A 26,028-nucleotide genomic window follows, 5' to 3' on the forward strand; every position below is an offset into this window, starting at 1 on the left:
TACAATATTCCTTCAAGGTGTTTCAAATTCAAAACAAAGTTTACAGGAAATAAAGTTTACATATTAACATTAAGTGCTACTCTTTTTAAAATGACAGCATTAGTCTATTTTATTGATACTATGTCATCTTTGCCTTTCAGTAACAAGTCAATATTCAGATCATATACATTTCATATATGCAAGAATTAATCTCATGCTTGGTTACACCAGAAAATTATGTCTATCCAGAATCTTCGGGGGGGGGGGGGGGGAAGGTGGGGAGCAACACTAAGAGTAAGGATATGAATATGACAGCAATATTCCAGAAATTTTAAATTATACAATAAAGGCAAAATTGTTTCACATTCTTTCCTTTCAGTCTTTCCTAAGGTTACTATGTCCTTTGCTCTCCTCAGGACATCCTCAATGGCTCTGCCCTTTTCTCCTACACCAGTTGCACATGGAGGTTTATTTAATTGCTGGATGGCAGGAAAGGAACCAGAACCAAGATAAAGAACCAAAACACAGCTATGACTGAAGCCATATTTATGTCTCAAAAAAATCTGAAGAATATTTCCAATAAGACTTCATTACCTCTTCACTCTGCCTGCTGGCTGAAATTTTGCAACCAAGAATGCCAAGACATGGAAAACTCTCCTTTTCCAGATATCCTAAAGTTCACACACACAAATGACTGGTACACTGGGATCAAACCATGACATATTTTAGTCCCACAGTTAATCTTAAGTATACCAGCAGCTTCAGAGGAGCACCTAGCACCATGTATCAGGAAGCTGCTGACCAGCATTCCAAGCTGCTTCAATCCCTGACAGAAAAGAAAACCAGCAGCGCAAAAAAAAACCTGATGGAGAGTAACTGAAGCATTTATTTATTATGAATATCTCAGAAATAAAACAGAAGTTTGCAGAGGCTTTTTAAGGATTATAGTTCATTTTTTGATGATACACGGCCGGAAAACTGTCAAAGAGGTAAACAGATACACAGTTTTTAAAGGAAAATGAAATGTAAGATACTTTTCCTTTTTTTTTTTTTTTTTTTTTCTCCAAATTAAGAAGCTTCTGGTTTTGAATACCATCGAATGAAAAGATTAATTGCAGTGTAGGACAGACATAGGCATGATAAAGAGCATATCACAAACATTCTTCTTTTTAAACAATACTAGTTCATTTTTGGTTTTGTTTTTTTTTTTTTTCCAGACGTATTACACACTAATCCTGGCTCATATAACAGCTTCCTCATATAGCCAGAGAAAGCAAGGAGTACAATTTATCTATACCTGTCTTTGTTTTACACACAACATACCAAAGAAAGCAAGCACATTATATATGAATAAACAAACTCAAATAGAAGAAAACTAGTCTCATCTCAGTGGCTGGTCATAAGGCACTTTCTATTTCTTTGGCTAGATCCCCATGAAACAGGATTAGAAACTACCAACAGTTGAAATAAAGCTATTTACATAAGCAATATGAAAATGAGAGGGGTTTTTAATGTTGAGTCCATGTACAGAATCCACAGAATGATACATAGCTAAAATCTCCTGCTCACATACATGTTAATGGTGTAAATCTGTTGAGCAACAGATGTCACTATGATGAATTTGCTGTTATGTTTACTGTTCAAGATGAGAGGACTGCAATAGTTCATCCCCACACAAACAAATAGGTTCCATAATATAGTTGAGCATGTGAAAAATTCAGCTCAGGCTTTCCTCTGTTGTCTATTTATCACATTTCTACTCCTGTTTGCAGAGAAGAGTTTGAAAATATGACCTACATGTACTCCACCCTCATAAATCAGGAAGCAAATAAACTACACGGTTTTCAAAGTGTGTTCAGTTTGGGAAGTTCAAAGGGGTTCAATTTTGCTTTGTTTTACAGGAAGCAGGGAGTGGGCTGGGGGAAAGCAAGAATTGCAGGTTTTGTTTCTCAATTTTTAAATGTCTTGACTTTGCAACATTAGCTTAAAAACCCAGTGATGAAGACAGCTATTCCCACTGACTACTTGCAATAACTAAGCTAGGATTTCTAGACCTGCACTATGTCCTGATGGTTTGAAAAGTGGCAAAACAGATACTGCATAAATACTTATATGATGTAGCACTAAATTACATCAGACTTAATCTCTGACAATCACTCTCCATTAGGGGACAAACACCTGCTGTAAAACCCTGGATATACCATTGTTCAAAGGGCAATTGTAATTAATGAACCTCCAATTCTCATTAATAAAAGATAACATGATCACCATTAAAAAGAAAACAATTTTCATTCAAACACTGCCTCACTATCTTCATGCATACATCCATTGACTGTAGTGGGATTATTTGCTCCAGTAAAGTTATACACAACCCTAGAAGACCAAGTTCAACATCTGATAAATCAGGACTTTCCAAATTATACTATGAACTCCCTATTTTGTTCTGATTTGCCAAAAACTAGCTTAAATCTGCCTTAAGAAGAGATCTTCTTTCACTATTGTAAACATGGAAACAATTGACGGTTAGAGAGAAAACAGTATACATCATCTTCATTAGTTTGCATGAAACATCAGAGATACCAAAAAGCTCTTTCTTAAAACAGTAACAGAGCAGTATCCATTCATTGAAAATAATTTGGAAAAAATGTTAAATACCAAAAAAGTCAGTTTTGCAATCAGCAAAATACAGATACTGGGAAAACATATTAGGAACAATTTTCCTTCTACATTGTAGATGTTTACCTTTGCAACTCCAGCCCTATGAGCACCTTGTGATTCCATGTACGCTAAGTATTTGTTGAAATCCCTGAATTCATCCATCGAAGGCCTAAAAGTCATGATTTTGCAGCTTGGGTTTGGAGGACTATCTGAGATGACAGCAGCCATTGTGGTTCACTTTCAATCCAGCTTTAAAAAAAAAAAAAAAAAAAAAAAGAAAAAGAAAAAATAACATACACTGAAGAGAATAATCTGTAAAATAAATTCTGAGATTCATGTTGAATTCTTGCTGGCTGGGCATGAGAAACAGAAAAATCCTTGACTTAGTATAAATACTGCTTAGCAGCAACTGAAGACATCAGTGTGTTATCAACATTCTTCTCATACTAAATCCAAAAGGTAACACTATACCAGCTACTAGAAAGAAAATTAACTCTATCCCAGATGAAACCAGGACAGACATATGTGTTTCAAACAGGAAAAGAGCTTCTAAAATCCTCTACCCATGCTAGTATAAAAGGCACAAAACAAGTGTTTACTTTTTCTCCCTACTCCTTTAAAAATACTCAGCCTTCACCCAGCACAAACACTATCACAAGTGACATTTATACTGTCCAGTTCCCGCCTCTGTTTTTATGGCACCTTTTCTCAAGTTAACCTTCAACATCATAATAGCATCTTCCTGTGTTGACCTGTCTGCAAGTTACTGCATTTCTCTGTCTAGAGATTACATTACACAGGTACAATCCAGAGTAACAAAGCTACACGTTTGATAAAATATCACTGTTCCCAGTCAGTATATGGAGAAAACTGATTACTCACTTCCCACTCACACTGCAAACAGAAAGAAAGAGTACCTGGATTTCCTAACTCTCATGTCAGCAGTTTAACAGCAGGACTATATTACCCCTTATTCTCTGAAACCTCTTCAACAGAAACAAAGCATGCAAATGATACACATAAAGACAGTAAGTTTCCTCTTATTTCCATTTCTACACTGAGGATGATTAAAAGTTATATTTCTGTTTCATACTAAGATACAGTACTCATGAAAGGACTGATCTTTAGGCAACTGATAAATATATTTTAACTTCAGCAGGTGTTGCAATTTCCAACTATACATCACCATGTGCCATCTATTGTTCACAAAATTCTTCCTTAACCTTACAAAAAAGCTCATCCCAGAATACAAATAACTCAACTGTGACTAGCTTTTTAGTGATTTTGCTTTCCTGAGCATCTAGTTTAACTCATTCCTCATTTTCTCCATCTGCAAAATGCCTGCAATAATGTTTTCTTTGCCACAGTCACCATAAGTTTTTTTGTATGTCACTGTATTAGCCACTAATTTCATTAGCTTCATGACCCTTCTAGCTTGATATGAATCACTGCACAAGAAAGCTGTATGTGCAAGATGCCTTTAAGTCTTCCCATGTTTTACTCTCCTACTGGTATTCCAACATTTAGCCTGCTTTTTGTGTCCTTATTTTTTCTCTCACTTTGCCTCCCCACTTCACTCAGCAAACCACTCTCCATTCTTAGCACTTAATTAAGATTTCTTTTTCCACACTCCCACCTTCAGTAAAATCCTATTCCCCTCCCTACACTACTTTCCAACCCTATTTGGATTGAAATTAACCAGAATTCTGTAACTCTCGCATTCCCAAAAATCAGTACCATTTTAATTTGGGGGTATTTTTGCATTTAAATTATCAAGTCCATATAGGCAAACACACCTCAACATGTAAAAGTGGGATAACTTCCCTCAGCAGTAAATAGCTGGCTTGTATATAAGACACCCTTCATTTATTCCCATCCATTAGAAGTTCCACATATAACCTTGCTACTGTGACCCATCACAGGAAAATAAAACTTGGATTTATGACCACAAGTGAAGCTATGCTTTCCTTCATTGCAAAGTGCAATAGACAGTGCTTACGATTTATAATGGTTCACTGACAGTAAAGTGACACTGGAAATATAATCAAACAGGATATTTGATTCCTCTGCACAAAATCAGATTTTAGGCCTTCACCTAAAAATATATTAAATAAGTATACACATCAGTGAAATACACATATATGCACACATACACACACACCGCACCTCTAAAAAACAAACCCTCTGCTCTTTCTTCATTGGGAAAAAGTGTAATAGTCCTTCATTATTCATCATTCTAAACCTTTCAATCCATTCCATTAACTGCATACAAGATATCCAGCAGTCAGTAGTTACTTCATCACAGCATACAGATTAACATCCTTCCCTCAACTCTCCTAGTACTCTCCAACATTGTCAGTGCAGTTTTGGGGGGCTTTGCAGGGGAGGAGGAACACACACACACACAGAGAGAGAGAAAGAGAGAGAGGAGTTCATTCATTCTTTGATTGGTTTATGGGGTTTCTTTAAAGCAGTTTACTTCAGCATCCACTTACAAATTTGTCTTTTACATCACTAATATTCTTTCCCTTAGCGGATAGAGAGAAACTTTTCAGAAGCATGTTTCATCCACTTATCTGCCTAGTACCAAGCCCAGTGTTTCCAAACCAAATCAAGCATTCCTAAAGGACTAGCTTTAATGAGGAGTGGGAGGGGAGGGCATACTGCAACAGCTGATAGTTGGAATTACGTTCAGGTAACCGATAACTCGGTTTCTCACCACTTCACGGTCTCTCAGACACATGCTTTTATCTAAGCCAAATCAGAGCAACTATTTCTGCTTACAACAATGTGGTGTTTGTAGACAATACAAAACTGGGAGGATTGGCTGATACACCAGAGGGTTGTGCTGTCATCCAGAGGGACCTTGACAGGCTGGAGAAATGGGCTGACAGGAACCTCCTGAAGCTCAACAAGGAGAAGTGCAAAGTCCTGCACCTGGTGGGGAACAACCCAAGGCATACGGGGTACATGAAGGGGGCTGGCAGGCTGGAAAGCAGCTTTGCAGAAAAGGCCTTTGGGGGTCCTGGGGGACACCAAGTTGAACACAAGCCAGCAATGTGCCCGTGCAGCAAAGGTGGCTAACAGCATCCCAGGCTGCATTAGGAGGACTGTTGCCAGCAGGTCAAGGGAGGTGATCCTTCCCTTTTAGTCAGCACTGGTGAGGCCACACCTGGAGTGCTGTGCCCACTGCTGGGCTCCCCAGTACAAGAGAGATACAGAGGTACTAGAAGAGAGTCCCTTCCAACCTCCACAGTTCTCTGATTCTGAGCTATTCCTACCTGCTGCTCTAAGTTAAACACTGCAGCTGCACAGGTAAACATGCAAAGCCAAAGTTACAGTTATGAATTAATATTAATTCTGCCAACTCATACATGTGCACAGTGTCAGACATCACCTTCCACTACGTCACAGATGAAGCCCATTTCCAAAAGCATTTATATAAATTGCTTTACCAATTAGCTTAATCAGTTTCTATGTAAATGTATTAAATTAAATCATTCATATAGAAAGCCTATATGTTCCTAGAAACCTGAGGCTCCGTCTTCCCTAAGTTTTGTAATTAAATTTGTCTAAGATGAAGGGGTATAAATCTGAAAGATAACTGATTTCCTACATTCCTCATGAAAAGGGGTAAGGAGACAAAAAAAAGCCATATCCAAGCGGTTCAGCTACAAGAAAAGCTGCAAGATGATTTTGGCTAGTGTCTGATTTCAACCACCAGGCACAGCAAACTAATTATTGCATAAATTAGTATGATAAAAATTCCTCTCGGCCAAGACATTTCACCAAAACATCTCAGTTTTAATACCTGAGCTACTTTAAAAACAGCAGTGTACCAAACAAACTGAATATACCCTACCACTTAGCCACAATGAAGAAATTAGTTAATTTAAAGATTGTTAATCTAGCTAATAAACGGCGATTAACTCATGATAACTTCCACAATCACACATGCCAGCATGCTTCCCTGGCTGCTAGATTGCTAAAATCCTGTTTGCAAAACATACCAAAGTAAAGATACTAACTAGATTTTTTTTTTTACATCTCTGGACATCTCTGGAACTAAGACAAGGCTCAAGTATATAACTGAATTATACTGTGATGAACTTGAACCTGTACCGCAAGCAGAATTAGTAATTTTCAACTAATCATGAAGACATTCATATAGCATTGGAAAGGCAGAATTTTTGCCCAGCTTTATTGGAGTGTGAAAAATACAAATCCTCTTTCACAGGATCTTTTTTCTACCTGCTTCCATGAATCTTAGGGTCCAGCTACCTGTCCAACGACCACATAGACCAGCCAGCTATGTTATTTTTGGTGGAAATAAACTCTCCAATCCACGCCTGTGTAACCCTTCTTCCTCAGTAAAGGACGTCTTCTCATTAACTTACTGGGTAAAACAGCTCTTTGATAAGCACAATCTTTGTAAGAACACTCCTTCAGCAGATTCTACTATATAATCTCAGTAGTTTAGAAAGCAGAAAGATGATAAAGGCTATGCAGTACTTGCTGTGCTAGAAGTCCATATACTTCTTATTAGACAATGCTATTCATTTTATGATTTCCTAGTAATTTAACACCTTTACAGCTATGACCTATGAGTTGAGACTTCTTAAATTCATTTCATAATTTTATTATTGCAGCAATGTTCATTACACTTGGCAGTCTAAAACAGTAAGCACCAGTACTGAGCGACATGGTTTAAGTTTACCACAAAAAACAAAGCTATGCTGTAAATCAGTCAGAAAATGTTGGCCTTCAAATTCAATTCTATTAACTTCTAACACACCATGTAATTCTCTCAAGGCCTTTGTGGAATTCAAGAGTCCTACATACTTTCTCCCACCAATTCCTACTTTTGCTCTTTCTTTCACATGCAAAAAATCAGTTACACCCTACCAAATCATAAAACAGGACAGCATAAAATACAGTCAAGTGTAAGAGTTAAAAGGCCTTCAGAGGTTCTTTTGCAGACAAGAACATAACTACTAAGATGCCATTCTAAAGTAAAATCCACACTGCAATCATGCTATCACTGCCTTAACTATTCCACTTAGGGGTATACATAACTACCTGTTTTGTGATGTTAAAGAGCAGTACAAGCTGAGAAATAAAAAGTTCTAGAGTTTTTATTTACTACTACACAATGAGTATGTGCAAGACATTAGCAAATACAAAGTCATAGAAACAAGGGCAGTATGTCCATTTAGGCTGCACATTATAAAACAGAAAGACAAGTAGTATGTAGAGAGAGATTTTTTACAGTTATTTTAAATGTCTAATATCAACATTGTAATCAGCCATTTTCTGCCCCCCTTGCAAGACAGTACTGCACATTGACAAGTTTGCCCATGGCTATCTAGACAAGCAGTTGATAACGTGAATAAATGAGAAGACATACTCCACTCAAATTAGCATGCATTAGTACTTCGCATAACGCTGAAAGAAAGAAGCTTTTTAGCTAATCCTGGGAAAGCTTTAGTCAAGCAAGCTCAAGCTATGAGCCTGATCCAAGAAACTGCAAAGCCTGCCCATAGAACTTGAATTTCTTGGTGACCAAGTAGTTTGCCTATGTCTTGAAACATGTCTGATTAAACAGCGCAAAATCTAGATAAAATGCAAGCATGTAACTTGTCCCCAGTTGCCAGCTAAAGAGCCAGTAGCTGTGTTAAAGAATCTGGTCCTCCTTTTAAAAAGTTTATAGCCATTGTCAGGCCTTGCCAAAAGACCTTCAAATCATCAGCCAAGAGCATAGTAATGCTACATTTGTCTTAATACTACAGAACTGTAAACATGAGGTCAGCAAAGTTTAATCATCCACATCTATGTCAGTATGTGGCCTGAGAAACCTAACGAACCTAATTCAAAATGTCACAGTACAATACTAGAAAAGCTCATACACTCACAGCAAGATGAAATCTCATTAATGCTACCAGTATTTATATAATCCAAGATGCAAACATATTTAACCAGTTAGAATGACAGGGGGAAGTGCTTTTTAAACAAATCCTGTAATATTTAAATTGCACAGCTTGTACAAACATAACAAACTTGATATTTTGATAGGTACACTAACTACTAGAACAAAAAGGTGATAAAAGACTACAACAAACTTCTTGGGAGCTGCCAAAGCAAAAGAAAAAAACAGGTAAGAGTGGAAGAAAGAAAAGAATAACTTCCTACATGCTTTGACATTAGTAACTAAGGCCAGATATGGGAAGAGTTAATTACCTACATCTACAGAACAAAAGTGTACCATATTACATGCTTGATTACACACTTTATTCTGCATGATTGTTTAGTATGTGCAGAATCTACAGGATTGTTTCTTCCATATCCTAAGAAAAGGAAAGGACCTCTATACCTCACCGCAGCCAACTGAATCTTAACTATCCTAATTAGTACCAGGCAGCTACAGTTTCCAGCCTGCCCTGTCAAAACACTGGACTGCTTTTCGTAATGCCTACACCTTACCATATTGTTAACGCTGTCAGGATACTAAATATAATTTATTGGCAGAAAATTATCTGTTAAACACCATTCTTCCACGCAGAATCCTCCATACCCTCACAGGAACACAGAATATATTATCCCCAGAACTGGAAAACGTCTTCCAACTTTCATTTATTTGACAGCTAATACAGAAATCCAGACTAGCAATTGTGTTTAATCAAATTACAAGCAAGGCACTGATTCACACAACTAGAAAATACTCGTATTAAAACAGGATGAAATACACCAGAAAAACAGCATGTGTTAATTTGCAGTTGGTCAAAATGCACAAAGAACTGCAGTTTTCGCTACATGAAACCAACTTTCAGCATTACAGTACTCTCTCTCCACCTTAATACTAAGCTGTCATATCTCCTCTGAAGGCTATCCACTTCTCACTTCTAGTGTAAAATAACTAATCAGTACTTCAAGTTCCACCCCTCACCAGCAGAAACCAAAACTTAAGCTACACAAGACTGGACACAATTGTTCTTCCAAACATGCAAACATGTGGGAGGCATCTCTCGACTGCCAAACAGTGCCCACTTTGGCCCCTGTACTGATAGCACTGCCGAACAACAAAGGACAAAAAAAAAAAAAACACAGCCTGCTGCATCTGCTCTGCTATACACAAAATGGTTAGCTAACACAGAAAAGCACTAAATAACTACAGGTCATTTGTGTCATACCTGCATCATAAAATAAGTGCATTCATATTTTGGAAGATCAGATTATTTTATTTGTTCTGTGTGTTCAATATATAAAATATCAATGTCCACAAACTTTACTCAACAACCCAAATTAAACAAATTACACAAAGCCAGCTCCAGTAAATAAGAAGGAAGACAGGAAGAAAAAAGAACAAATTTTTGAAGGTCATCACTTCTCACAGATAAATTAGTTAAAACACACATTTTTCCCTTTTTCTTTTCTTGCAAGTTTTCACCCACACTAACTATAGGACAACAAACATTTGAGGAAGAATTAATTCATCCTGAGAAATTTTTTTTTCAAATAACTAACAACAAGAAAATAAACTTGTCCAGAGAAAGGCATGCACAAAACACTGCAGCATTTTGTTGAGGCTGATCTGAAAGAAAATACAAAATAATCTATTTGAAAACACTTGTCAGATACAAGAGGTTTCAATTTAAAACAAGACAGAGCACTCATATTCTAAAGTACTAGCCACCATTTTTTTGGAATCATTCAATAAAAAACACTTTATTGACAAAACTTGAGGAAAACTACGGTTTTTTCCACTAACCTCCTATTTGCAGTGTCTGTTTTGCAAAAAAAGTAAGAAGTTTGTACAACAAGCTCTGCAAGTGCTGGAAATGGAACAAGCAGTAGAAAACCAGGTCTTAATCTATAATAGTCTAAGCAGCAATTTTATTTACAACCTAAGTAAAAACTCCATAAGCTCATCCAGTCACTTATTTTTACCACAGACATGGGTAGAATCACCTCTGCATTTTCCTACATCACTTTTAAAAAGTTTTTAGCATACTCTGTAAGTAGGTACCATCCAACTCCCTCTATTGTTTGGTAAAGCAAATTCAAAGATGTAGGATACTGCAACAGTGCACAGTCCATGACTAGCTACAGGAATGACTTTCAGGTAATTGGAAACCTAAAAGCATAGCTTGCATGTCCAACTGTTACTGAGCACGCAAATAGTTAATTCTCAACGTAATTTGTTTTGCAAACTTATGTTTGAATTGTTCCTTTAATAACAGTAAATGTGCATGCAAATTATGTCTGCCTAGTTTATGTACCTGGCTTAGAAAAAGATCCTATTTATCAGGAATTCCAAATCTGTTGTTTATGTTATTTGACTGAATTAGCTGTTAAAATAAATGCATGGGCCACAATGTTTTGTATTTGTGATATGAGGCATTTATAAGCCAGATCTCATGGTTAGGCATGTATTCATCAGGTACCCAGCAGTCATCTGGAAGAATCAATTAAGTTTAAAAATGTTAGGAGTATTAAAGTATTCAAATCGATTATAAAAACTTAAGAAACCAGGAATCTGGATAGGTAGCCATATTCTGAAGTTCCTAAATCCATCTCAGTTTGAATATAAACCTCTAAGTAGTTTGAAAAACTTGAAATTAAGTTTGTATTTCTATGTTTGGTACTACCCTTACAATAATTATTTCCAAAAATACAAAAACGAACCCATAGACATCGAACTGAAAAATTACATGAATTCATTTCATAAACATTCCTCTCCCACACCAGGCTCACAGCATGCAAGAACATCTTGAAATAATTGGTAAGGGACAAAGGGCAAGAAGGGGGAAAAAAAAAAAAAGTATTTTTCTCATTTTTACTTGCAACCCATGTTTCAAGAGTTTTTACTTCCGTTTTAATTAAAACACAGGTATGAAATCCATAATCCTAGTTGGAAGCAGCATGCAACAGCCTTCAGCAACAGCAATAACAAGTCAGACCAATCAAGTTTCCAGTTGCTAACAGCAAATATCTAGAAAAAGTTAAGTGTAGGGGTAGCTTATAACTATACTTTTGCAAAATACCATCTCAGCCTTCAGCAATGTACAGATTAAGGAATCCTGAGACAGAGAGGGTATTATTGCATTTTGTGGACTCTGATGGATTTTTTTGCCCATGATTCTAAACCTTTGTAGGCCTTTAATATCCAGAACATCTCATGATAAAGCATTCCACAATCAAGGACATGCTAAGCGATATATCTCCTTATCTAAGTTTTGTATATTTCACATTTTAGTTTCATCTGACATCTCATGTGCCTACTGGGAACAGTTACCTATCTGCTTCTGTTTACCTTCAGACCACACATGAATTACAGATCTCTATCATGGTTTCCTGCAGTCATCTCTTTTCTAAGCTGAAGACTCCTAGTCTCCTCGCAGAAAATCCATTCTGTACTTCTGATCGTCATTGCATCCTATTTCTGGATCTTTACCAGTTCCAGTAAATTACTTTTAGTCAGGCAAAAGGGGTACCAAAGCTGTAAGCACTATTCAAGATACAAGTAAACCATGAATTCACACAATGGTGTAACAACAGTCTCAAATTTGGGTGTAGTCCTCATAGAGACCAGAAAGCAATTTGGCCTAAAATTCAGTTTTTAAAAAGCTATTTACAAGCACCTAGAAGTTAAAAAATAAACGAACTTATTGCTAATACAGCCTATAATATTGCTGGGGATACAAACAGCAGGTGGTGAGTGTGAATTGCTTCCTGATTAAGCACTTTTAAACAGTTCTGCCAGGTCTCTCAGTTCTGCCAATATGCATTTCTCAAAAAAACTCCCTAACTATATGGCACGTTATTAACTGTGTTTAAAGATCTCCTCCCAAAAGATACCCTTATACCTTGGATTTCACAACTCCTTAACATCAAAACACACATATTCTTTTCAGGGATATGCTATAGTAACAGTGATAATATTTTTCACAAGCAATCACTACATGGCAAATCCTTTATCAGATGCAGAACAAGGACAGGACAAAAAAAAAAAAAAAAACAACTGTAAATTAGCATCTAAGCTGAGAAACAGAAATATGTACTTTCCCCCCTTAAAGCTGCTTATGGCACACCTGAAACTATATTTCTGCACCTGTGATAAGGTCTAGCTACTATTAGCCTTCACAGTGAGCATTTCCCCTCTCAAAAAGATTTTGTAATTCAAAGACGTCACGCATTTCCCCGCCCTTACACCTTGTTCTAAATAACCATAGACCCAATACCTTGTGGCCAGGGAAGAGCCATGCATGTCTTGTCCTTCTGCTCTTATGACTGAAAGTACACACACTGAAGTGAACCACAGGACCAAAAAGCACATGCACAGTATAGTCATACTGTGCTTCTGTGGTCTGCTACAATGCTCACAGCAGTGGAGAAAGCATCATTCGCTCAGCTCGCATGACCAAAGCTTCCTCAATCCAAACTGATCACAGGCCGCTGATATGGCATATCATTTAATACCAGAGGCAGACCACTTAAAATGAACTCACAAACTGGTATCTGGGAAACATGTGGCTGTAATCCACAACATTATAACATACAAAAGGAACAAGAAGAATTGACATTGTGCCTCTGTTGAACTTAGAGCTCTAACATGTCATATGACTTTGCAATGCAAAAAGTTCAATGAAAAGTAAACTATATAGCTAACATTTGTACAGCAGGAACCTGTGAAGATTTGTATCTTAATAAATCCAGAAGATACTTCCACAGGGACAACAAAAGAACATTTCACCAACTCAAACATAAGCCGTACCTACAATCTGAAGGCCACAAATCAGTTAAGAAAAACCTTTTCCTCTATTATTACCTAATATTTTTCCATATTTTAGACATTTTTACTGATCTCAGTTTTGAAATATTTGTCATCATTTATTCAAATCAAATACTCCAAATACTTCCATCTGAAATCAAACCCAAACATGAAGAGTTTGATTCCTAAAACTTAGGGAGTTTCTTAAACTCTTTTTTTCTCTACACCTTTATTCATAGGTCAGTTTACAGACCTCTACACATTTCTGCAATTTTAATTTTAGTTTTAAATCAAAATCACTCTCTTTTTTCCAAAAGAGTTTACGATTATAAACAGTTTATCCAGCTCCAAAGCCATAGGTTCATTTACTGTTTTAGCAACTTATAAATTATGTTTTAAGCAAAGAAATAAACTGTGAAAATGAAGCTAAACCTGACCTAGCACAGTAATTTTTGTCACACAGCATCTATTATGAATAGGATTACTTATCTAGGTTTTCTTAGAGACAAACTACCTGCTAATAACTAGTATTTTAATTTTATTAGACAAAACCCAGCAGGAAATCATAGGTCTACTAAGCTACATCATAACAGCCTCAGTCAAGTGATTCTACATTTTGCAGGCAAAAATGTCACAAAGGAACTGGAACATTTTTGTTTTGTGAAACTCCCCTATAATATCTGCAACAGTCAATGAAGTATCCTGTCATGTCTAAGAATCAGAAAGCAAAACTGATTAGACACCAAACTTTTTTCAATATTCAGTCTTCACAAGAAGACGTGTTTTGAATTTTAACTCTTGCAATTTTAACACCTTAAATTAAAAATCCTGACAATTTTTCTAATCTGTTGTTTACATATACTGTCCCCAGTTTTTAGGGTATACTGTCCTAAGTATACTGTCCCAAATATACTGTCCTGCAAATGTTAGATGTAAACAGAAATAAGGATAAAAATGAGTGCTTGCATAACTCCGTAGTAGGACTACTCACACAGACAAAGTTAACAACTTAGCCGCTATGGGTAACTCCACAATTTTAAGAGAGTGAAATAAAGCTGGAGCAAAATGCAAGCCTACAACAGAATGAATTATGATATACAATGCCACATAAGAAACCGGAAGCACACCCTAAATCTTTATATACCAAATATACAATATGCGTTTATAACACACTCTGGACTTAGGAACAGCAAATTGTTAAGAACACCTTCATTATGTGATTTGATTACACAACAATTACCATTTTCCAAGTATAAAATACTGCATTTCTTAAAAATATCTTATGAGTCAGTCTATGAATCTAAATTAAAATCAAGAAAAGAACACAACACATCGCTTGTTCATTTTGAGATATGAACTATTAAGCTATCAAGTGACTACAGATATTTTTTCTAGTTAAGTATTAAAATCTTAACATTTCAGAACATCATCTTTTGAACCATTCTTGTGATCATTCAGAGAACTTGAAAATATCTTGTATTAGCAGAATTACAGTAAAACATGCTCTCTTCGAAGCTCCGTGTATACTAAAAGTGTGTTTCAAAATGTATTTGGGGGTTTTTTTATTTATGTTGGGGGGTAGTAGGATAAAAATACCACCTTCATGAAGCAAATTTGACCAAAACTGAGACCACCATATACCCCATTCACATTCTGTTCAGCATCATGCTGAAGAAAAATATCCCAGGAAAAGACACCTGTAGAAAAAACTGAAAACTTCAAAGTGAATTAACTGCAGAACTAAGACGTAGACCAATCCAGAGCTGTTTAAATGAAGTCCTACATCTACTCAATCCAATATTTTTTAATAAAGTTAGGTATGAAATCACAGATTTTTTTAAATAATTATTGTACTTGTTCATAATTGCTTAGGAAGATTCTAATAATTAGCACTCGACAACATAATTTTCCAGTTTGAATGCATTACTGTGGTAATTGTGCATTTAGATTTGGTGCAGAACTGCTTACCTGATTTGTTTAGAAATCAGGCCAAGAGATAAAAAATTCTGTACACAATACTCATCAGTAATTAAGGACTAAAAATTACAGGACATGAATCTGTTTTTCTGTTTCATCATATTTACCATTTAAAAAAAAAAATCAGAGACCAAACCAGGTTATTATTTTTTTTTTTTAAACAAACACTGACTAAAGGTTTTCCCGTCGTATACACTGGCTCTAACTCTGATTCAAAAGCTATTTAATCACGTCCGCATATTTGGATGAGATGTATTGTTTCCTGGATCAGTCCCTAGAAAATAAATTGCTCTTGCACACATCTGCATCTGCACTTAGCTAAAAGAAAACCATCAGTTACCAGCAATCAATAACATCAGCACCACTCCAAGCCAAAGTTGAGCGTAAGATAAGCATGGCTCCCAGTGGTTCAGTTTACCCTCATCTCAAGTACTGAAAAGCAAATCATGCTTGTGCTTTCCATTGTCTTGTGTTTGGAAGGTGCTTTTGTGAAGCAATACCATCAGCTAGTTATCACAGTACAATGAAAAATATGCGTAAAGCCCAAGACAAATTTTATACAACAGTCATTTTCACATTCTCGGTTCATGAAGAATGTGAACAAAAAAAATACTGTAGGGTAAAAAAAAAATAGCCTGCATTAGGCTGCCAGTAAGTTTCTTTCTTGCAGAAAGTATTTCAGCTTAGAAAACTGCTGGTTTAGTAGCCACCAGGTAACTTTTGTTGCTGCTGTTGTTAATGTCTCAGAAAAGAGTGCAGAGAATCATAAATCTGCAGCTTAATAATATAAAAAATAAATGCTGTTTATGCTCTGAGCTAGTATAAATCTTTAAAAAACACAGGGACAGCTAGTATTTTTCCTAACACAGTTCACCTAGCAGAAAAAAAAAATTTTTGCTTTTCAGATTGCCAGTTAAAATCAAGTACAGAAAAGAGAAGGCTGACCAATGGAAGACTATTAACATGGCATAAAGCCCTGACCCCGAAACTGGCTCCGAAAGGGTGAAGCACTCTAACCACCGACAGACCGATGTGGAACCGACGCTTAACTGAGTATTTTACTCGGAACACAGCGTCAAAGTCTTTTTCTAACACTTTACAACCGTCAGCTTCCAGCAACGCCTTAACGACATGCAGAAACGAACGAGCTGTACCGGCGCGGCCGTTCTTTGCAAGAAAAAGAAGCTGTTTGTGAAGTCCGTAGCATTTCATCAAAGCCCAGAGAGACAGGGAGGGAGGTAACGCCGTAGCCTACTCTGTCCACCCGCTTCTAACACCCAGGGAAACCGCCTGACCTCTCAGGTGGAGAGCTTCCACCGACCGCCCTGACCCAGAATCGCTGGCCACAAGCGGGAACACGAGACCTGTTTTTCCGACACCTGCCGGTTTCGTTTCCCCGGCCCGCTCCCAGCCGCCATCCACCTACTCGCAACGCGGAGCCCCCGGACCGGTTCCCTCCCGCCCGGGCCGGGCCGCGTCCCGACCCCTCACGCACCCCGGCGGTGGGGGGCTTGCCGGGCGGCACGGCGGCCGCTCGCACCCGACCCCCACGGCCTGCCCCGGCCGCAATCAGCCCGGCGAGACGCGCTGCCCCGCCGCTGCCCCGCCGCGGCCCCGCGCTCCGACCCGGCCCGACGCCGACCCCGACCCCCTTTCCCCCGGCCCTGCCCCACAGCGCCCCGACTCATCGCGTCGTTACCCCCTCTCCCGCCCCGGCCTGACCCGGTCCGCCCGCTCGCCCCCGGCCCACGCGCACCCCGCACCCTCCCTCCGAGCCGGCAGACCGCCCCACTCCTCCTCCCCGCCAGCCCGCCGCCGCCCGACCCGGCTCGGAGCTCGCCCCGCACCTGTCCGGAAGAGAGTTAAGCGGGCAGCCACAGTCAGAGGAAGGCGAAGAGGGGGGGGGACACGGCGGCAGGACAGGACAGGACAGGACAGGTACGGTCAGGTCCGGTGCCCCCCGGCCGCCGCCACCGCCTGCCCGGTCCCCTCGGGGCTTTTCCTCCCCGTGCCTGTGGGACGCCTCGCTCCCTGCGCGGATGACAGCTGCTGACTGCGCATGCACGCAGCGCTCGCACGCACGGGGAAAGCGCGGCGGCCCGGCGGGGGGGAACACGTGACGGAGGAGCTGCGCGCTCGTCACGTGACGAGGGCGGGCGGAGCCGCCGGTGCTTCCGGGTGGAGCGCGGCCGGGGGCGGGGTAAGCCGCGTTCCCCGCCCTGCAAGGCGCGGCGGCCGCCTGAGGGATGGGCAGTCACGCGGTGGTCACGTGCCCTGAGGGCGGTCGCCCGGCGCGGCGCAACGCGGCGCGGCGCCTGGAGCGGGGAGGCGGGGGTGCGCGTGGCGGCCGGGGATTGGTGGCGGCTCGCGTCGTTCGTGGCCGCCAGGGGTCAGGCGGGGCCGCCGCGGCGCAGGTGGCGTCGGCGCGCTCTGCCGCTGAGGGCCGGGCCGGGCACGGCACAGGCGTGCGGGCTGCCCGCCCGCCTCTCCGGCGGGAGGGTGAGCGAGCGAGCGAGCGAGCGGTCCCTCTGGGGGAGGTGCTAGCTTTGGGGGAGCTGGCGGCGGGAGGAGAGGGGTAGGCGCCTCCTCGGCGGCTCCCCGGTCGTGCACCCCCTGCCTGCCTCCGTTGTCCCAGCCGCCCCTGAGCCATGTCTGCTCTTGGACGAAGAGCCGGCCTCGCCTCCCGCCGGCCGCGGCACCTACCGGGAAGCACGCGAGGAGAACACGAGCCGCAAGCTTACCAACGAAGCCGGTCTGTCAAGCTCAGCGATACACAACGGGCGAGACCTTTCTGGTCCGTAGGATCGGTGGGTCTGTCGGAGCAAGCCGCTAGGTCGCCTTGGTTATCCTAATCTGTTCTGCACCGTCGTGACCCTTATCAGTCAGTACTGCTCTGTGAAAGTGGTTTTGTTTCCAAACTTTGAACGTTGCTTTTAGTGACTAAGCCCCACAGTGCTGCATGCCATGCATTTACTTTCTAAAGTGCCACGGTACAGCGTAATTTTTTGACTGCTCAGGTCGCTGCTAAAATAAATGTCTTTTTTTTAACTGTGTGATGTGCTTTGATTTTTCTTATTGATCAGTAATCTCTGTTTATCTTTCAGTTTAGCTTCTGGTTGCCACGTTCAAGAAAGTAGTCAAGAATGACCAAAAGATAACTAAAGGACAAGTCCTTTTTAGATGTGCTTCTTCAAGCATACATATTATGTTAAGCCTTACTTTACGCTTGAATTTATCTTTAAGTGACAAAGATTTTCTTCACTACTAATGGAACCCGAAACTACAGGATTTTTTTTTTTTTAAAGGAACCTAACTAATGCTATAACTTTGCTGTGCTCAGAGGCTTTCATGTTGTTTTGTCATTTGGACACAGTACTATACGTTAAATGGTAGTAGTACTATGTATACTCTGTGTATCCTCAGTCCCAAGAAAAACTCGTGCAGCTGTATCTTTAAATACCTCTGTATAGCACCACTATGTCCCACAATGTCTAGAATTAGTCATCCTCATCTGCCTAAGGAAAGGAATTTTGATTCACTGAATATAAGTAGGAGAAACAGAGGAAGTTGTTTGCTTTCTTCCTCAAGCCTTTGGGGTGATGAGGAAAATGTTTATTTAATGCGTATGGGAAAACAGTGCAGTTGAATGCAGTTTCTCATTCAGTTTGCTTTCTGCTCATTGGTTCAGTTATAAAGCACAAAAGATTGATGACTTAGGATTGTTTTCAAACATGATCTCTTTAAGATTCGTGCTGAGTGCCAGCTAAAGAGAAAGTACAGCAGTGGCTCTTCAAAGTATTGAGTCAGCACCTCTCCACACCTCGTCGTCTTTCAGGTTACAAGCCTCTGTGAGGTCATTAAGCGCCTGGAGGGTGTTAGAGTATTGCCAAAGCATACACCTCTCCGTGCCAATGGCTCACCACTCCCTAGAGGCGAGTGCGGGTGGGTACTCTGAAAACATTAACCGTCATCATGCGGCAGCTGTGGCAAACTATGCCTTGACATCATTTTTCAAAGCCAGAAGCTTAGCACTTCTGTCTTGCTAGAGGGAAGTAAGGACACTGGCCTTCTTCAGAATAGTTATGTAGCTATACATGGTCAACAGATCAATATTTTAGCTTTATTAAACTGCTCTGGCACACTGCTTTCAGTACTCACTGATCACATTCTTTACTTTAGTGGGTTCATCTCAAAGCACCTGTGAATTTGCTGATATGTTCTAGCTGGCATGAAGAATTTTTTGATTACTGAGGCTTAAGTAAGCTTTTCCGCACTTCCTCCTGCCTTTCATGTTTTGGGCTATGCCTTTAGGTTAGTGTTGGCTAGGAACAAAAACCCTGGTAACATGACCACAGCCACTAAGAAAAAAGGATGTAGCTGGTAAGTTCCCTTCGCCTTTGTTTTAAGTTGCTGATGCCATATTTAGGCAGCCCAAGCTTCTGACCAAAAAAATGGCCTTTCTGCTCTATGATAGTGTAAGTATCTTCTCTCTTTCACCCCCCTTGGCAGAGGTCAGAAGCCACTCCTGTTTGAGTAGTTGATGTCTGCTTAAGCTACGAGTTTGTCTCCCATGACACCTCAGAGTCCCTGTTTTGGTGTTGTACCACTCATGGTGAAAACTTTTTTAGTTAATACAATGTGAATTTCCTGTATTGCGGTTTATATTTTGTCTTGTCCTATCACTATGTGGTTCCAAGGAGGCTCCATCTTTTCTATGCCCTCTCACTAAGTAATGGTGGACAGCAATAACATCACCCTGAAGCCTTGTCCTCTTAAGGCTGAACAAACCCAGCTCCCTCAGTCACTCCTCATATGTCATATCCTCCAGCCCCTGACAAGCTTGTGGCCTTCCACTGGACTTAAGTGTGTCAATGTCTTTCATATACTGGCAAGCCAAAATCTGGTCACTCCATGATATTTCACCCAAATTGGTGCAGAATATATCATTTTTGGTTTTGAATGTAGGTTACTTCCATATTGTGTAGCAATAATACTAAGAAATCTTTTCAGAATTTTAAGCAGCATCTTTGCTTAACGTGACAGTAGCACAGCTATCAAAAGTAAGATCATTTTTGAGGCAGAAAAAATTCTCTTGTAGAAATCCACTGCAATACTGCTTAAAGTACATGAGATGGCAGCAAACACCAGAAGCAAAGCGCTTGCTGGCCCAAAGCAGAGACACTGTTGGCAATGAGAGATCTTGCCGTATTCCTAGTATTACTGTTTAGACGGTGCAGGTTGCTGCAGTTTCTGTTACGCTGCATTGAGTTAGAAACCAGGACGCGACGTGCTGGCTGTTCGAATGTAATCGTGACTGAAACTTTCTGTTACTGTATGTTTAATTAATAGTGTGCAATTTAGCAATGTTGCATTATATAGGTTGTGTAGCCTACAGAGGAAACAACATTTTTTTAACTATATCTTTTGTCAGTGTTACATCTGTCATCATATCCTCATCTTAAAAATGTTGATAGCAATACATAAGCTTATATCTCATCGGGCTATGGAAATTCATTCACTTGTGGAACTTTGTAGCTTTTAAACATTTCAGTGATAGAAAGTTAGGCATATTTGAACTGGCAATGATGTACAGTAAAAACAGTAACAGTGCAAATGGGGAGTTAGTTTACCCAGGGATATAGTCGGTAGGTAGCCTCCTTCCATTAATGTCGTTATATCCAGATCAAAAGTATTTTGAGTGCTCCGACTCAGACAAAAGTTACTGGCTTGATGTAGAAATTCCCAGAATATCTCTGCACCTGTTACAAAGGCCAGACTTAGATAATCATAAACAGAACTTCTAAGTTGAGAATTCACATGAAGTATTTATTTTATTGTATTCATTCTTTACATTTTGTATTAAACATAGAGGAAACCTCATTGTATTTAATATTGATCACTTTCATTAAAAAGCTTACCTATCCAGACAGTGTTCCTTTCAGCCAATAACTTTTTTTTCCTCAAAAATTGTCAGGATAAAATAGAGAGGCTATGCCATATTGGTTAAAGGATGCTCGTGGACTCTGCAGGGCCATAGTGCTGGAACAGTGCATTGCCAGTCTGCCCAAGCATCAAGTCTCAGAGGCCCAAGTTCTGGTCTCCCAAGCCAGTTCAGCTCAGTTGCAGAGCAGTCAAAGGTTCATTAGGATCTAAGAGCAAACATGAAATAACATCGCATTATTTGGTGACACTAGATTATTCTTTGGTCATGTTCTTGCTGTCAGTTTTGTGAAGAATGTAAAGCTGATTTCCACTAATACTGGACAGGTGGTCAAGAATCTTGATTGTACTGTAGTGCAAAAGGGCTGAAAAATTACCAGTACATAATCAGGTCCCCTTGTGTCCCCTCTGTGTCAGTGAAGTTGCATTCCTTTCAGTACAGTTAGTTGTCTGACCTATTTTTAATAGTGTTCTGGGTCAAAATTTTCACAATATCTGCCCATTTTCTCTGCAGCACCCATGTGGCTTCACTGACCTTTAAGAGTTTTATATGCATAAAAGACAATCCCAGGATAATGACAAGTTGGAGATGAATTTTCAAACAAGGACAAGAAATGCAGACTTTTTTCTTTCCCTCCACTGTAAATAAATAAAAGAATTAATGTATGTAAGCTTACCCTAAAAAGGATGCAAATACATCTTGTAATTAAATACCTGACCTAGGTACTTTATACATGCCAAGAATTTGATTTGTTGATGCCAATATCCACTGAAATATAGGAAAGGAAATTTTTTCAATTTATAAATTAGGCATAGAGTCAAGACACATCCCACTTAGTTAAAAAGTTACATGTTAGGGAAGCCAAAACCTTCTTATTGGGAAAGTGACAGACATGGCTGGAGCACTGAACTCGGAACCGCCAGAAGAAAAGCACTCTTACTTTAGTGCCTTAAACAGCCCCTAGATGAGAAAGTTCTGCCCTGTTTGCTTATTTTGTTCTGTCATTGGATTGCCAGCCAGCATGTTCTTTTGCTGTATGCAGAAACTGTGTTTTATTTCAGAATGCAATAGGTGGCAGTCTTTATCTTCTGTTTATCTTGTCCACAAGCAGTTAACGGGCCTTTTCTGCCGCAAAACAGAAAGACAGTAAGGCTTGGTTCTGTCAGTAATCTAACTGCTTGCATTCAAACCATAAATTTAACCTCTGTAAACTGTCCACTGGATCCACCCAGACTCTGGCAAACATGAGCCTGCAAACAAGTGGTGTTTAACCATCACTGTCCTTTTTTGCAGTTGTCTGATTTGAGGACTGAACTGAGAAAAATGAATTAGGCTCCTTTATAAAGCCCTCATCCAGAAAGGCGTTCTATCCTTTTTAACTGAGCAGGTGAATAAAAGAGGTTTTTTCACTGTTGTCTTGAAGAGTGTTTCTCTGCCCAAGAAGGGTAACGAAGGAACCAAGAGGAAACACTAGACACTAACTGCGCAAATACTGACTGCAGGATACCATGAAAGAGCTGAAACTCTATTTTAGCCTGTGTGATTGCTGTAAGTGATTTGAAACCATGAAGATAAATTGGTTTGGATGAACTACTGTATTTTTTCCAAAAGCAGTGGAGAAACTAACAGTTTGGCAACTTCCTCCAATCAAAAGAAGACACTTGTTGGCCTGATGCAGGCCACAAATTTAGCTTTTTCGAATTGAGAAAGCCCCAAAATGTGATGGACCTAGACTCTGCCACAAGCTGACTAACACGAAAACTCAGCCTGAAGGGAAGTCTAGTGTACCCATGTTTGTAAGTGGAAATCAAGAAAGCTTCTTTAAAAAAAAAAAAAAAAAAAAAGCATTGCTCCCACCACCTACATTGTTTATTCTAGCATCTTTTGTCTTTAAAACCCCTTTATGTGATAATACAGGAAGTAGCTGAAATAACTTTACCTTCAGTTCACTGCACAGAACAAGTGTAAAGGAAAAAAATTAACCAAGTGTACACAGCCCAAAGCATTGCCTCAGAATACTATTTTCTAGAATTTGCTCTGGGTTTAAAATTCTTGAGAATCTGAAAATCAAATGCAATTTGTACTAACCAGAAGTTGCCACACTTCTAATTGTTCACTTAAATTCTAAATTACAGTATCTTATAGGAAGACATAAAAGGTTCACATTTGTAGAATAAAGGAATACAAAGCCGGAAATCTCATTTTTGCCTTTGAGAACTTGTTTCAAACATCAAATAATCTGGTTTCAATAGTAGAACTTTTAGCAAACTTCAGCTTACATATGCGGAGTCCTTTAGTACATAAGTTGTGATTTGTGAGTAGTCAGAATGATCATGAAATGGATAAATCTTCTTACATTTGCAGTTTTAAAGATTGATGATTTTGAGAATTAATGTAATATAACTCAATAGTGAAATAAATTTCTACTTGATTTTAATTTGATACTCCATAATTTCATTGCTTTATTTTCAGTGTACACAATTCTTTACAAGGTTAGGTTTGCTGGTTTGTTTTTTTTTTAAATGAAATTCAAAGCACTCATTCTGTCACAGCTCTGAGAAACAACATGAATTCAGAACCCTTGAAGATCTTGGAACGTATCAACCAAGCAGCTCTTCAAGTTTAGTATGGTTTTGGCCTCACACATGGTTTCATGTAGCCTTTGTCATCCTTAGACTCGGCTATCCTTCCCATTAATAGTGCTCTAATGATACCTACAACATCAGAGTACCCGAGGAAGTAAAAAAATATTCTTACTGACTTCACCTGATACTCAACTGAATTTTTTTATGTTGTTTTTTTCTGTCTGTAAAACAGTAAAGAATAGCATTTGCTGTACTGGAATCAAACAAGGATTAAACCAGTAAAGTTTCTGACGTGCAGAGTGTTATTCTTATCTTGGTACATTTTGACTTTATTAAAAAAGGACAAAGTGACTTTGTTAAATAGAAAAGACTAAAATCAGTCATGGAATAAATACTAGTTGCAGGCTGACACAAATGATTTACAGGTTATGAAGGAAAACACATCCAGTAGGAGGGAACATTGTGAATACCATTTTTTTTAAAATATATGAAGACTCCTGAAAATCTTTTTTTCTGGTCTTTCTGTTCTCATAGCATTTTAAAAATTCAGTTTCTTACTTTGATTGCTTTTTATTATTCTATTTCTGTATACCCATTCCATATCTTACTTTTCAATCACATTACTCTTCATTCCCATGTGAACTCCCAATCCCGATAAGAAATTGTGAACCCTCATGTACCAATTTAGTACTGCAATAGGACGGTTTTCTGTAATGGCACTAAGTTGGGATGGGGGGCAGAGCTTGGGGGTTTTTTATTGTTGTTTTTCCCCCACACTGTGCAATGGTGGAATATATATACTAATCTGCTGGACGTTGACATGACATGTATCAACATACAACATTTCCAAAGAGCAATTGCTTGATTTTTGTTCTGGTTTTTTATGACATAAAGGGACTTTCAAACATCTGTCCAGGGTAATGATGACATTTTAAGAGACAGCAGTCCAAGGTTTTTGACTTGAGTGACATCAGTGATGGCGCCAATCCAGAGGTCATGCAAGGAAAGATAAGAAAGATACGTTCCACAAAAGTGAAAGTCTTTCACCAGCTTAATTCTCTTGCATTTCTACCTTTTCATCCAAATGCGCAAGATGTGACAGAGTACCAGCTTAGCTCTAAATTCCCATTTGCTGCCCAGTAAGATGTATTCAAAACAGAAGATAGTCCCTCTGTCATAGATATAAATAAAAATCCTGGCAAAATATTGGATTGCTTCTGGAATTACCCTCTGAGAAGAGATTTTGAGAAGAAGAAGTTTTAAGCACAGTATCTGCCCATTTTCTCTGCATCACCTATGTAACTTCACTGAGCTTTGAGAGTTTTATATGCATAAAAGACAATCCCAAGGTAATGACAAGGTGAAAATGAATATTCAAACAAGAATGAAGAATGCAGGTTTTTTTTGTTGGTTTTTTTTTTTTCTGGGACAAACCCATTTTATTTGGTCTTGCACAGCTGGCATAGCTTCTAATTTTTTTAACCAGATCAAAATCTTTGGACATCACAGAATTAATCATAGGACCAGAATCTCAGATTAGAACTTCAGTTAAAATAAGCGAGCCAGCTGGCTATAGAGGTTTTTGAAAACACACAGTGCTAATTTAGTGTTACTGTGCTCATACCTTTTATTTGGTTTTTAAAAGAAGCAAATTCATCATTTGATCTCAGAGCCTATTGCTACAAGCAATATTCTCTTCCAGCTGAGCCACAGTTAACATGCCTTTTATTCTTTTTTCTTTGTGTCCCTTTTATCACTTCAGTGTGCTCTTCCATGTATTGCAAGGTACAGATGGTGAAATGCTTTGGGTCATACAATGTTGTCTCTTAATTCCTTTGTGAGCTGTGGCGCCAGCTAATCCCCATTTTTCAATTTCTGATGTGTTCCGTGCAATCACTTTCTTTTGGTTTGATCATTATGCCTGAAAAAAAGAATGGCTCTTAACGGCTAAAAGTCAAAGGCATTGAGCCAAATTGTTCTTCCACAGACAACCATGCAATTAATTGGCTTTACTCAAAAGAATAGCAAAAAGGAAAAATTTACGCACCATTCTACACAGTGATAAAGTCTACAAATATTAGAAATAAAGCTACATCAGACAGCTAAAGCATGTAGAGCGC

The 26,028-nt window shown here is 39.2% G+C and overlaps 2 protein-coding genes across 17 annotated transcripts in view; one reads left to right on the top strand and one right to left on the bottom strand.

Moving 5' to 3' along the window:
* KDM4C (lysine demethylase 4C) overlaps positions 1-17,472 on the bottom strand; it is a 280,297-nt gene extending 262,825 nt beyond the window's left edge. For 3 of the 16 annotated variants that reach the window (XR_005931545.1, XM_030004368.2, XM_041120762.1), the window contains exons 1-2: positions 17,230-17,468; positions 2,722-2,886 (exon numbers count right to left, since the gene is read on the bottom strand). Coding sequence is in view for 12 of the 16 variants with exons in the window: in XM_030004368.2 (XP_029860228.1) it covers positions 2,722-2,865 (144 nt within the window). In the remaining 4 variants the exon portion in view is untranslated. Of the gene's footprint in view, positions 1-2,721; positions 2,887-17,229 lie in introns of all 16 variants that reach the window. The other 13 variants (XR_005931546.1, XM_041120765.1, XR_003921918.2 and 10 more) reach the window with 12 other exon arrangements.
* A 558-nt stretch (positions 17,473-18,030) lies between these two features.
* The window catches only part of GLDC (glycine decarboxylase), a 74,673-nt gene continuing 66,675 nt past the window's right edge, over positions 18,031-26,028 (top strand). The window contains exon 1 of the mRNA XM_030005321.2: positions 18,031-18,189. Within this exon, the coding sequence (XP_029861181.1) occupies positions 18,031-18,189 (159 nt within the window). The remainder of the gene's footprint in view (positions 18,190-26,028) is intronic.

The sequence above is a fragment of the Aquila chrysaetos genome, chromosome Z, assembly GCF_900496995.4.
Source record: "Aquila chrysaetos chrysaetos chromosome Z, bAquChr1.4, whole genome shotgun sequence".
Lineage (NCBI taxonomy): Eukaryota > Metazoa > Chordata > Aves > Accipitriformes > Accipitridae > Aquila > Aquila chrysaetos.